At 40.4% G+C, this 14412-nt stretch overlaps 1 protein-coding gene across 4 annotated transcripts in view; it reads right to left on the bottom strand.

The window, feature by feature from the left end:
* Nucleotides 1-14412, bottom strand: part of afdna (afadin, adherens junction formation factor a) — a 203092-nt gene that overhangs the window by 84624 nt on the left and 104056 nt on the right. For 3 of the 4 annotated variants that reach the window (XM_072265966.1, XM_072265968.1, XM_072265969.1), the window contains exons 13-15: nt 5969-6033; nt 4739-4944; nt 132-152 (exon numbers count right to left, since the gene is read on the bottom strand). In XM_072265966.1, coding sequence (XP_072122067.1) covers nt 132-152; nt 4739-4944; nt 5969-6033 — 292 coding nt within the window. The remainder of the gene's footprint in view (nt 1-131; nt 153-4738; nt 4945-5968; nt 6034-14412) is intronic. The other variant, XM_072265967.1, reaches the window with a different exon arrangement.

The raw sequence follows: 14412 nt of genomic DNA, 5'->3' as shown, positions 1-14412 counted from the left end.
ATGTTCCAGTTACTAAATGAGTGTTATGTACCATTCAATCCAGCCGTTGAATTTGTTGTTTCTGATATGGAGAAGCATGAGAAACTGAGCTAAGCTGACTGCTGGGAATATTTCCCAGCAACATGTCCTACCTGTTCATACTGTGCTATATCCTGCAGGAAAGGGAATCAGGCAAAATAGAAAAAAAAACAGTCACGATGTACACAAATAATGATTAATACAACACAAACATTCCATAAAATCAAATGCACTTATAAAATTACAACGACAACAACCAAAAATACACACCTCAGCTAGTATGGTTGAATAAACTTTCACTAAAAGGCTTGTTTTAAGTTTGTCACAATGTTGTTTTTGATGGTGGATTGAGGAGCAGTAAATGCACCAGAAGAGGGTCACCACTTTCCATTGTACAAACTTAAAAGTTTTGTGAAAATCCCTTTGTGTTGCAATGTGAATTTTAGATATACAGAGTTTATTTTTCCCATTAACAGATTCCAGAGCAAACTGACAAAATGAAGCCAAGTGATGGACAAGTTACCAAACTACCTTTCCTACAGGATTTATGTCAAACACAAAATAGAGCTGGACAGTATTAAAAGTGAAGTTCTGCCCAGAATTAAAATCTCTACACATTAATAAGGAATTTTAAAGGGAATATAAAAGCATTTTGCAGCAATGACAATTCCATGGAAGCACCTTGTTAGATCTTAAAAAACACTTGTTTTCACATGCAGAAGAATAACCAGCGGCTTTTCTCCACGAATTAAGACCTTGATAAATAGGACTATGTCCAACAAGTTGATACAGTATACAAATTACAACCCACCCATGAACAATCTGGCAGGTTTAAACAAAATTTTCTACAGATGGACAAATCAAATTAGCTCCATACAATAGAGAAACTGTGTTATAACTTTCCACTATTTCATAAACTCCCTTAGCATGACAAAATAATGTCTAATCTGTTTGGAGAGTTTTGTAACAGCTAGCTTTGACTTCAGACAGTGTCCATAAAACATATTCACCCCTCTTGGAATTTTTCATGTTTTATTGTTTTACAACATTGAATCACAGTGTATTTAAGTTGGCTTTATTGACACAGATCAACAGATAAAGACCCTTTCATGTCAAAGTGAAAACAGATCTCTACAAAGTGATCTAAATTAATTACAAATAAAAAACACAAAATAATTGATTACATAAGTATTCACCCCCCCCCCTTAATATGACACACCAAATCATCACTGATGCAGCCAGTTGGTTTCAGAAGTCACATTAGTTAAATGGAGATCAACTGGGTACAGTCAAGGTGTTTCAATTAGTTGTGGTAAAATTACACCCAAGGTCCAACTGCTGGTGAGTCAGTATCCTGGCAAAGACGACACCAAGACAACAGAACACCCCAAGCAACTCCACAAAAAGGTTATTGAAAAGCACAAGTCAGTAGATGGATACAATAAATTTTTCAAGTCACTGAGTATCCCTTTTTCAAGTCAATCATCAAGAAATGGAAAGAATATGGCACAGCTGTGAATATATCTAGAGCAGGCTATCTTCAAAAACTGAGTGACCTGTTGCAAGAAGGGGACTAGCAGGAGGCCAAGCAACCTATGACAACTCTGGAGGAGGTACAAGCTTCAGTGGCCAAGATGGGAAAGACTGCACATTTGCAATAACTGTTGCCTGGGTGCTTCACCAGTTACAGCGTTATGGGAAAGTGGCAAAGAGAAAGCCACTGTTGAAAAAAAAGCTCACATGAAATTTCAGCTAGAGTTTGCCAGAAGGCACGTGGGAGACACAAGTCAGCTCGAAGAAGGTTCTATGTTCTGATGAAAACAAAATTAAGCACAAGCCAAACACTGCACATCATCAAAAACACACCATGAAGAATGGTGGTGGCTGCATCATGCTGTGGAAATGCTTCACTGCAGCAGACCCTGGAAGACTTGTGAAGGTGGAGGGTAAAATGAATGCAGCAAAATACAGGGAAATCCTGGAGGCAAACCTGATGCAGTCTGCAAAAGAACTGTAACTTGGGAGGCGATTTGTTTTCCAGCAAGACAATGACCCCAAGCATAAAGCCAAAGCTACACAGGAATGGCTTCAAAACAAAGTATTAGCCAAATCAGAGTCTACACCTCAATCCAATTGAGAATTTGTGACTGGACTCAAAGGGCTGTTCACTCATGATCCCCATGCAATCTGACAGAGCTTGAGCAGTTTTGTAAAGAAGAATGGGGAAAACTGCAGTGTCCAGATGTGTAAACTTGATAGAGACCTATCCAAAGAAACACAAGGCTGTAATTGCTGACAAAGGTGCATCTACTAAATACTGACTTGAAGGGGGTGAATACTAATGGAATCAATTATTTTGTGTTTGATATTTGTAATTAATTTAGATCACTTTCTACAGATCTATTTTCACTTTTTGACACAAAGAGTCTTTTTTTGTTGATCAGCGTCAAAAAACCCAAATGAAATCCACTGTGATTCAATGCTGTAAAACAATAAAATATGAAAACTTCCAAGGGGATGAATACTTTTCATAGGAACTGTAAATTCCCCAAACTACAATTTCTCGGCAATCTTATTAAAACTACAACTTGGCTTGTGTTCACACCAGATCTAAAGTAATATAATCAAAACCAAATTGAAAACCAGTAAGAAATAAAATGAGGAACACCAGGGGACATTGCAATTTCAAGTTGTCATCAAAACAGTACAGGATGCACTTAGCTAATGAACAATGCAATTTGAAATGAAATGGATGTAGTGTAGGTCTGCACATTTGATTATTTATCCATCTAGTCTAATAACTCCTACTATTAATGGAGCATAATAGTTGAGGTAAATTAGTCAATTGGTTAATACAAAACCAAACCCCTTAATGGATTAATAAAGGATAAACTATGAGGATGCACTCAAATCTGTTTATATGAGGGCAATTTTGAATATACAGTAGGGGTACTCATCATTTAAAAAAAAATAACTGAATTAACCTCCATTTTAATAACACTGTTGAACTATTTTTAAGAGCACTCCAAAGTAAAAAGGGCTTAGTAAACTGAGACAAATTTCTAACTCTCATTCCAATCCCAGTATCTTTGAACACTGTGGGCTTGCTTGCCCAATAACACACATTAATGTATTAATACATCTGCTAGCACATGCAAGTACAGATAGATGGGAGAGATGGCAATAAATGGAAAGGAGAGCAATTTAACATGAATATATGGTAGAAGAAGCCATACTGTGTACCAATACAGAAAGTTTGTTGCTCATGCTCTTGAGATGAGATTGAATACAGGGCTACGGTAGGAAACTTTGTCACATGGTGTGAGCAGAATTATCTGCAGATTAATGTGAAAAAGACTAAGGAACTGGTGGTAGACCTGAGGAGAGCTAAGGTACCGGTGACTCCTGTTTCCATCCAGGGGGTCAGTGTGGACATGGTGGAGGATTACAAATACCTGGGGATACGAAATGACAATAAACTGGACTGGCCAAAGAACACTGAGGCTGTCTACAAGAAGGGTCAGAGCCGTCTCTATTTTCTGAGGAGACTGAGGTCCTTTAACATCTGCCGGACGATGCTGAGGATGTTCTATGAGTCTGTGGTGGCCAGTGTGATCATGTTTGCTGTTGTGTGCTGGGGCAGCAGGCTGAGGGTAGCAGACACCAACAGAATCAACAAACTCATTCGTAAGGCCAGTGATGTTGTGGGGATGGAACTGGACTCTCTCACGGTGGTGTCCGAAAAAAGGATGCTGTCCAAGTTGCATGCCATCATGGTCAATGTCTCCCATCCACTACATAATGTACTGGGTGGGCACAGGAGTACATTCAGCCAGAGACTCATTCCTCCGAGATGCAGCACAGAGCGTCATAGGAAGTCACTCCTGCCTGTGGCCATCAAACTTCACAACTCCTCCCTGGGAGGGTCGGACACCCTGAGCCGATAGGCTGGTCCTGGACTTATTTCATAATTTACTGGCATAATTTACATATTACTATTTAACTATTTATGGTTCTATTACTATTTATTATTTATGGTGCAACTGTAACGAAAACCAATTTCCCCTGGGATCAATAAAGTATTACTATACTATACTAAAAATAAAGTGTTTTATGAAACCTGACACTCAAACAATACTTTGGTTGACCATTAACTGTAATTCAGAATACTCCATGATTTTTCTTTATAGTGGACATGTGCCACTTTTTATTTGGCTTTTGTGGTGCATCACATGATGTACAGTTGCAAGAAAAAGTTTGTGAACCCCTTGCAATTACCTGGTTTTCTGCACTAATTATTCATAAACTATGTGTGACTTTCACCCAAATCACATTTTATGAGTAATTAATGCAGAAAAACAGATAATTGCCAAGGGTTCACAAACTTTTTCTTGCAACTGTATGTTATAACTTGCCTTCATAAAGACCCAACTTGATTCATGTCTTTTACAGCACTTTATATGAAATGCACCTACAATAGAAGAAACTTAGCATATTCCTCAGATTTACTTTAGCAATTTTAATGTCAATTGATGAAAAGCCATTTGAAAATGTTTAAATGTTTAATAATAAACATTACAAGTCAAGCTACACAAGCCATTTCAGTCCTCAGTATTGTTCATACCAATACTCGCACAAATCCAAATCACCCAAAGGTGAACAAATTATACAAAATATGATCTTAAAATTAATTCAAGCATCAATGAATGTTAAAACTCACCTGAATAACTCCTTCCATCATGCTAACCATCTTGTTAACTATTGCAATAACTTTATGTGCACGTTCTGATGGACTCATATCAGGCCGATAATGACTGGACAGGACATATCGACAAGTCATATACAATACATACGTGGGAGAGAGTTTGAAGTGGATAGTGGAACTATTAGTATAATTAACAACAGCAGATAGGAAGGCATCTTCAGCTGCAAAACAAAGAAGCAGAGTTACCATCTACCTGTTACCTAGAATGTAGAACAGTACAGCACAAGAACAGGCCCTTCGGCACACAATGTGTCAAATTACACTTGCAATTAAATGCTTAACTAAACTAATCCTTTCTACTTGCATAACATCCATATCTCCCCATTCTCTGCACATTTGTGCCTATTTAAGAGTCTCCTAAATACCCTACTGCAATCTATATTTATTTTTTGCAGTGGTAAAGCTTGTCCATGTATATCCTTTGAACTTAGCCCCTCTTGCCTTAAATGCATGCCTTTTAATATCAGCCACTTCAACCCTTGGAAAATAAACACTGCTTGTTTATTATAACTATGCCTATAAAAATCCTGTACTTCAATTAGGTCCCACCCTCAGCCTCCACTGCTCCAGTAAAAACAGTTCAAATTTGATCAACTTCTTCACAGTACTTTTTTAAAAAACAAATAATTAACCAGGTGCACAAGTTGAATTTAAAAGTGTTTTACAAGTTCTCAGGCATACTTTAGAAGAGTTATTGTTGTACTGCAGGGAAACATGCAGCCAATTTGCAAACAGCTAATCCCAGAAAAGTAAATGTTATTTTGAGACTCTCAAAACAAAGGAAGAACTCCGCACTACTTCAAAAATAGAAAGAGTAAGATTCTTCACATCCACCTGGTGGGGAGACGAATTCTCTGTTTACCTCACCAAAATGTAGCACCCTAACTTTAAAATTCTTTCAAACTACTGAATAAGCCTCAAATCTAAGTAGGAACAGAATGTGCAACATAGAAGCAACAGTTCCATGTTGTATCAAAGATGACATTGTAAAACTTCCACTACCTTTTATAACTTGACACAAAACTTATTAATTTTAAATAATAGAACAATTTTATTTTTGGAAAATTAATAAATGATGCTAACTGGAAATCCTGTTTATTGGCTGTAAAACACCATGGAGATTACTTAATATTCATAAACCTGCAGTGCATACTAACAACAGATAGTACTAACAATAGTACTTACAGCTTTCTCTGAACTCTATTGTGGCTGGCAGAGTTATCTCTTGACTTTGATTGATATCTTGCGCTCTGCAAACAAAATAAAACTCAGTTTCAACAAATGTACTTGCAGTTTATCCCATGTCAACAGACGCTGACTACTCCAGTGACTGCAATACAGAATGAGAATCAATTTAGTAAACTACGACAATGACATAGACAAGCCAAGTCTATGTGACACAAATATTAAATTTCAGCATAGTACTATTTCAGCTTTCATCCCCAAGCTGCATGGGTGCCTTCTCTTAATGTCACTACAATAATAAGTTTAAAACCAGAACAGGATTGCAATATTGATGAGACTGTATTCCACTGAATGGTTCTTTTGAGCACAACAGATCAGCAATAAAGTACATCACAAACCTTGGATACCAACTACTTTTATAAATGCTAACTTTAAACTTCAATTTATACAAAACAAAACCAGTGCACTGTCACCTTTCTTACAGAGGAAAGATTACAAAGATTTGAAATATGAAATAAGAACTAAAAATACTCCAAGTTCCAGAATACCAGCATTTTTTTAATAAACGTCAGGTTAATAATTTTGGATATTAACTCTTTACAGCTGGAACCCTACAGTTCCCAACAAAACAGAGACAAATTTGCATCCAGCGAGCAGAAGGAATGGAACAAGAACCCTGACTCTGATCACAAGCTACTTTAATGAATCAGCTGAAGTTTGCAAATATAAAGTAAGGGACGAATCCCAGCAACAATGTTCCTAAGTAAAACAAAATCACAATAGTACAAAGGGTAAGTAGGAACAGAGGCACAAGATACAAATGGAATTTAAAAAATTCTGAACGCTTTGCAACTACTTGGTTTTCCGCATTAATTACTCAAAATGTAATTTGATCTTCATCTAAGTCACAATAATAGACTAACATAATCTGCCTAAACTAATGACACGAACAATTGTACTTTTCCTGTCTTTATTGAACACATTTTTAATCTTTTACAGTTCAGGCTGGAAAATGTATGGGAACCCTTGTATTTAATAACTGGTAGCCCCTCCTTTAGCAGCAACAACCTCCATCAAACGTCAATTGTAACTGCTGATCAGACTTCCACAATGGTGATGAGGAATTTTAGACCATTCCTCCATACAAAGCTGTTTCAGTTCATCAGTATTTCTGGGATACCTTGCATGAACACCCCTCTTCAGGTCATGCCACAGCATCTCTATTGGATTAAGGTCTGGACTCTGACTTGGCCATTTCAAAACACAAATTTTCTTATTTTTAAACCAGTCTGTTGTTGTTTTACTCATGTTTCAGACCATTGCCTTGTTGTATCATCCAACTTCAATTAAGCTTTAGGTGACAGACCGCTACCCTGACATCCTCCTTTAAAATGTTTTAATACAATTTTGAATTCATTGTTTCCTCAATGATTGTAAGCTGTCCAGGCCCTGGGGCAGCAAAGTAGCCCAAAACCATGATGGTCATTCCACTATACCATGACTGGGATGAGGTTTTGGTGTTGGGGTGCAGTGCCCTTTTTCATTCAAAGGTAGTGGTGTGCATTTCTGCCACAAAGTTCAACCTCTGTCTCCATGTGTTATAGTTATGTGGTTTTGTTAGTCTTTTTCAGTCTTGGTCTGTCCTGTTGTTTTGTGATATCACACCGAAGGAAATATTGTATCATTTCTTAATTCATATATTACTAAATGACAATTAAAGAGGAGTGCGTGTCTTCATAATCTAAATCTAAATTGTCCACAGAACATTGACTAAGAAGCGCTGTAGAACATCCAGTTGGTCTTTTGCAAACCTGAGATACTTTTGTTGAAGAGCAGTGGTTTACTCCATAGTGTTCCCACCATTGTTGTTCAGTGGTTTTCTTATAGTGGACACATGAACAGGGACTTTAGCAAGTTCTAGAAATTTTTGCAGGTCTCTTGTTGTTACCCTTGGGTTCTTTTTCACCTCCTTCAGTATTGTATGTTGTGCTCCTAGTGTGATCTTTGCAGGATGTCCACTCCTAGGGAGAGCAGCAACAGTACTGAATTTTCACCATTTGCAGACAATTTCTCTTACTGTGGACTGAAGAACACTGAGTTCTTTAGAAATGCCTTTGTAGCCTTTCCCAGCTTCATGCATCTCTACAATTCTTCTAAGGTCTTCTGAAAGTTGTTTTGATCGAGGCATGGTGCACATAAACAGATCTTTCTTGAGAAAAGCAGGCTCTGCCAGTAACCTGACTTTGTATGTCTTTTTTTTTTATAAGGGAGGACACTTCTACAACCCCCACCTCCAATTCATCTCATTGACTGGAACGCCCGGCCCCAAATAGCTTTTGCAGAAGGCATCATCCCACAGGTTCACATACCTTTTTTGAACCTAGACTGTTTGTTTAAATGGTGCACCCAGTATTGACGAAAAGTAGTACAATTGTTTGTGTGTGTTATTGGTTTAGCACATTGTGTTTGTCTGTTATTGTGACTTAGATGAAGATCAGGCCACATTTTATAAGCAATTAATGAAGAAAACCAGATAATTGCAAAGGGCTCAAACAGAGACTTGGATGTCTCAAAGGCAGAAATTGCTGGTGAGTGTGCCAGACTATAGATGTTTCAAAAAGGACAGGGAGGGGGGCAAAAGAGGTGGGGGTGTGGCATTGCTAACCAGGGATAGTGTCAGGGCTGCAGAAAAGGAGGAAGTCATGGAGGAATTATCTAACTGAGTCAATGTGGGTGGAAATCAAAAACAGGAAGGGGGCAATAACTCTATTGGTTGTTTTTTTTTATATCGACCTCCCCCCCCCCCACCATAGTAACAGGGATATTGAAGAGCAGATAGGGAGGCGGATTCTAGAATGGTGCAATAATAATAGGGTTGTTGTGATGAGAGAATTTAGCTTTCCTAATAGTGACTGGCATCTTCCAAGAGCAAGTGGTTTTGATGGGGTGGAGTTTGTTAGGCATGTTCAAGAAGGTTTCCTGATGCAATATGTAGATAAGCCAACTGGAGGAGAGGCGTACCTGATCTGGTATTGGGAAGTAAACCTGGCTAGGTGTCAGAACTAGTGATCACAACTCTATCTCCTTTACCATAGCGCGGGAAAGAGATAGGCGTGGAGCATTTGGGAAAACATTTAACTGTGGTAGAGGAAATATGACGCTGTTAGGGAGGAACTCGGAACATCAATTGGGAGCAAGTGTTCTCAGGAAAATGTATGGGAGAAATGTGGCAAACATTCAGGGAACATTTGCATAGCATTCTGCATAGGTATGTGCCATTGAGGTACAAGTATGTAAGCAGCAAGAGGATGAACTGAGAGAGAATAGGACCAATCAGGTGCGATAATGGATACGTGTACATGGAGTCAGAGGATGTAGCTGAAGCACTTAATACTTTGTTTCAGTATTCACCAGGGAAAAGAACCTTGGCAATTGTGGGGATGACTTGCAGTGGACTGAAACACTTGAGCATATAGACTTTTTAAAAAAAAAAAAGGATGTGCTAAAGCTTTTGAAAAGCATTAAGTTAGATAAGTCGCCAGGACTGGACAAGATATACCCCAGGCTACTGTGGGAAGTGAGGGAGGAGATTGCTGAGCCTCTGGCAATGATCTTTGCATTATCAACAGGGACAGGAGAAGCCCTGGATGATTGGAGGGCTGCAAATGTTGTTCCCTTGTTCAAGAGAGGGAGTAGAGATAACCCAGGAAATTATAGACCAGTGAGTCTTACTTCAGTGGTGGGCAAGTTGTTGGAGAAGATCCTGAGAGGGAGGATTTATGAGCATTTGGAGAAACAATCTGATTAGGGATAGTCAGCTTGGCTTTGTCAAGGACAGGTCATGCCTTACGAGTCTGATTGAATTATTTGAGGGTGTAATAAAACACATTGATGAAGGTAGAGCAGTGGATGTAATGTAAGGCATTTGATAAGGTTCCCCATGCAAGGCTCATTCAGAAAGTAAGGAGGCATGGGATCCAAGGAGACCTTGTTTTGTGGATCCAGAATTGGTTTGCCCACAGAAAGCAAAGGGTGATTTGTAAATGGTTCATATTCTACATGGAGATGTGTTCTGGAATCCCTCCTCTTTGTGAATTTTATAAATGACCTGAATGAAGACATAGAAGGGTGGGTTAGTAAGTTTGCTGATGACACAAAGGTTGGAGGTGTGGTGGATAATCTGGTGGGCTATCAGAGTTACAGCGGGACATTGATAGGATGCAGAACTGGCCTGAGAAGTGGCTGATGGAGTTCAACCCAGGTAAGTGTTAAGTGGTTCATTTTGGCAAGTCAAATTTGGAGACAATACAATATTAACGGTAGTAAGGAGGATCAGAGAGATCTTGGGGTCCGTGTCATAGGACACTCAAAGCTGCTGCTACACACACGAAATGCTGGAGGAACTCAGCAGGCCAGTCAGCACCTAAGGAAAAAAGAAGTACAATCGACGTTTCAGACAGAAACCCTTCAGCAGGACTGGAGAAAAAAAGCTGAGGAGTAGACTGAAAAATGGGGGAGGGGTGAGACAAACGTAGATTGGGAGACCACTTCACTGAGCGTCTGCGCTCCATCAGAACAAATGGGATCTCTCAGTGGCCAACCCTTTTTAATTGGCAATGGGTGAGCAAAGATATAATATCAAAGAGGGACAAGGGGATGGGAGATGGTGAAAGAAGGGTGGGTGGCATTACTGGAAGTTTGAAAAATCAATGTTCATGCCATCAGGTTGGAGGTTACCAAACGGAAAATAAGGTGTTGTTCCTTCAACTTAAATGTGGCTTTATCCCGACAGTGGAAGAGACCATGGATGGACATTCCATTCCATCATGGGATGAATATCCCATTCCGATATGTCCATTCTTCTGAGGGACAGAAGAACTCTTATAGACAGCAAATAAGTGTTCCCCTCACATTGCCTACTGGGAATGGTGTCAAAAGCAATCAGGAGGTCAGAAAAGGACTTAATACATTTTTCATAGATCTATGCCTAAAGATGAACAAAAGTCCACATTGTAATTGAGAGAGCAGATGTCCAGCCATTAGGGTGTAGATGGTCAAGGAGGATCTCAGTGATGATTTTCCCTGGGGCAGATAGCAAAGAATCTCCTCTGTAGTTGCCATCAAACTTGCCATTTCAAAGATCATTACGATTACAGCATCTGACGCTCCCAGTATGTTCTCTATCCTGATGCGGGTGACAAAATTTTGGATTCATGATCAAAATTCTTCGGAGTTTTGGAACTTCAGCTGGATTATCATCTGCCTCTGAAGCCTTAATTTTATTTCCCTTATTGATATATGACAATTTAGACTTTTTGTTGGCTAGGAATGGCAGGTCTAAACCAAATAAGCTGCTGTACAATGGTGTCAAAGGCGCTCATTTCAACAACCCTCTGAAAACAATCTTCAAAGTGTTTCTTATAGTTGACTGCCCTGATACTATAGTAGAATTAATGTAATGGGTGACAGATGACATGTATTATTCACAGTAGAAACTGTTCTACATAATTCGCAAACATCGTCATCCAGTTGTGATCATTTGAAAAGACTGCATCTGACGTAATACAGTCAGTGCAAGGCAAAGCATTTGTCTTGTTCACAATGGAAAGGCTATGGCTTTTGATAAGCACACAAAACAACACTTGCATGTTTTATTCACAAACTCCTACAATGGTGATCCTGCAGCTATAAGGTTATTCCGGAGTTACTCAATGACATGTCAATCACAGTTGCTTTGAAGCTGCTGGAGTTTTGGGAGCAGCAACAGTGTGGGTTGCATAGACAGAAGTCCAGTTTGTGCTGCGAGGAATCACTGCAGACAATTTTATCTCACCATAGCATTGCTAAGTTCCACTACAGCCAGAGTGGTGAGTCTACTAGAAGACCTGCCTGCATGTGATAAATAAGTCATTCTAAAAACTCACTCATTACAGACTTTTGGACTGTCTGAGCATGCTAAACAGTTACTCTCTTTGCCCAATCTGGGTGATGCTCAGCCTTCAGAACTAATGGACATGTTATGTCTTCTGGGCAATCACCATCCTTGTTTTGTTTTTAAACAAATGCCTGCTCAAGTATTTCAGAATGTATATTGTATACATTTCTCTGACATTAAATTGGATCTTTGAACCTTTGACCTTTGACATACATACAGCCCTTGCTAATATACCCATAAAGGACTATATTGAACTTGCTGAAATGGCTGATTGTCTGACCGGTGTAGACTGAGGTGCTTCATTTATTCCTCCTTTCCTTGTCTCAATAAGCCCTGCCAGCAGAACCTCCAGCAAACTCATGCCCCACAGCTCCGAACCAGTCAATGCCGGGCCTATGTTTTTACCACAAACGCTTTGGCACGAACGCCAGCAAGTGCTGACAGCCATGCAGCTTTGACAGTGCCAGCGCATCACGACATCAAAGGTCTTTGAACACTGTGGGTTCCAATTGCCAGGGTTGCCTATTGTTCATTACAGACACCCTATCAGGGTGATGCTTCTTGTGTGTGTGAAACGAATGCTCAATTGGGTGTTGCCAGCATTGTCCATTGATTATAAGAGAGAGCAACGCATCCTCGCTGGAGGCCGCCAACAGCAACAGGATCTGGACTTATGGGACACAATGCTAGATGCTCTGCTTTAGTGGACGACGCTACACATGGGACTTTGTCTTGTCTAGTGTTGTTAGTCCTCTGCTCAGTGCAGATCTCCTGTGTGCCAAAGGTAGTTCTGAAGAACTACCTGCTTCTGCACACAAAGGACTTTGGGTCATTACCCTGTACTCCACAATGACTCAGTCTAGTGCATGCACTACCATGTGTGAATTCTGCTGGGCGAATTCCCAAATCTCTCCAAACCCACACTTTCCAACAGTCACAAGGCCTGGTGTTGAGCACAATATTTCCACAACCAACTTGCTGGTCCACGTCCGTGTGCATAGACTGGACTCAAGAAATGTTTGCCAGCACGAAGGCTGAGTTTGCCAATATGGAAATGCTTGGCATTGCACGCAGGTCAAATAGCTCTTGGGCATCACCCTTTCACATCGTCCTTAATCCTGATAGTGGTTGCCACCCATGCAGCAATTACCGCCGCCTCCGTCACCCCTGATTGTTACCCTGTCCCACACATTCAAGACTTTTCAGCACGTTTCGCCAGAGTGACTTTTTTCTGAAGTGGACTTAGCACACACAAGCACCTGTTGAAAGCCCCTGACTGAGGGAGCTTTCAAAACTGCCGTTATAACCCCGTTTGGCCAATTTGAGTTTCTGTGCATGTTGTTTGGGCTGAAAAATGCAGCACAGACTAATGGACACTGTGTTAAAAGACTTGGATTCTCTTTGTTTACCTGGACGACATACTTGTCACTAGCACATCCAAAACGGAAAACTTATCACATCTCTACTTATTTTTCACGCACTTAAGCCAACATGGCCAATTGTAAACCCTGCTAAATGCCACTTTGGGTGGTTCACTGTTGACTTACTTGGCTACTGCATTTCTGCAGAAGTTATGACACACCGCTGTCAAAAGTAGCTGCTAATGTGGACTTGCCACTGCCAAAGCACTGCAAGAAATTTTAGGTGCAGTGAATATCGATTATCATTTCATTTCACAAGCTGCTGAACTAATGCTCCCCTTGTAGCTCCCTTAATGGCAGTGTCCCTAAATCACATGCTTGAGTGGTCAGCAGATATGACCAGAACATCTGACAACAAGCAAACCCTTTCGAATGTGACCCTACTAGCACAAATGCTCCCCAATGCGCCTATAGCCATTACCACTGATGCCTCAGACTACACTCAAAGTGCTATGCCTAAACAGCTGGTTTAATGTATATGCTAGCCGCTTGCCCTCTTTAGCCGGCAGCTCTGCCCCCAAGAGGAAGTACAGCATGTTTGACTACGAAGTTCTCGACCTCCATATGGGCAGCCACCATTTTCATTTTCTAGTGGAATTTCACAGCATTCAGTGGCCACAAACCCCTCGTGCACGCAACAGCCAAAGCATCAGGTCCTTAGTCTGCATGGCGGCAATGCCACCTGGCTTACGCTTTAGAATGCATGACTAAGGTACAGCATATAGAAGGGGAAAATAATGCTGTGGCTGATTGCCCCTCACAGACTGCCATTGATGCCATACCAATAAGGGTTGACAATGTCAGCAATGACGAGTGACCAAGCTACCAACCCAAAGGTCCAGACCTGGGTCTGCAGCTGGCGGACATCAAGTTCAGGGATGCAGGAGTTTATCTCCTGCTCGATGTCTCAACTAGTCAACCTTGCCCCATAGTGCCTGCTAACTAGGAGTGCTGCTTTTAAAGCCACTCATGGCCTCTCCCGTACAGGCGGGAAGGCTTCACAAAAACCTGCTGCTTTAAAGTTTGCATGGTATGGCCTCAGGAAGGATGAGTCGTACTGGAGTGCAGCCTGTGTTGTGTGTCAGCAG

The sequence above is a fragment of the Mobula birostris genome, chromosome 8 (assembly GCF_030028105.1).
Source record: "Mobula birostris isolate sMobBir1 chromosome 8, sMobBir1.hap1, whole genome shotgun sequence".
NCBI lineage: Eukaryota > Metazoa > Chordata > Chondrichthyes > Myliobatiformes > Myliobatidae > Mobula > Mobula birostris.
Note: the sequence above shows the minus strand (reverse complement) of the source record. Positions and strands in the feature narration are given on the sequence as shown.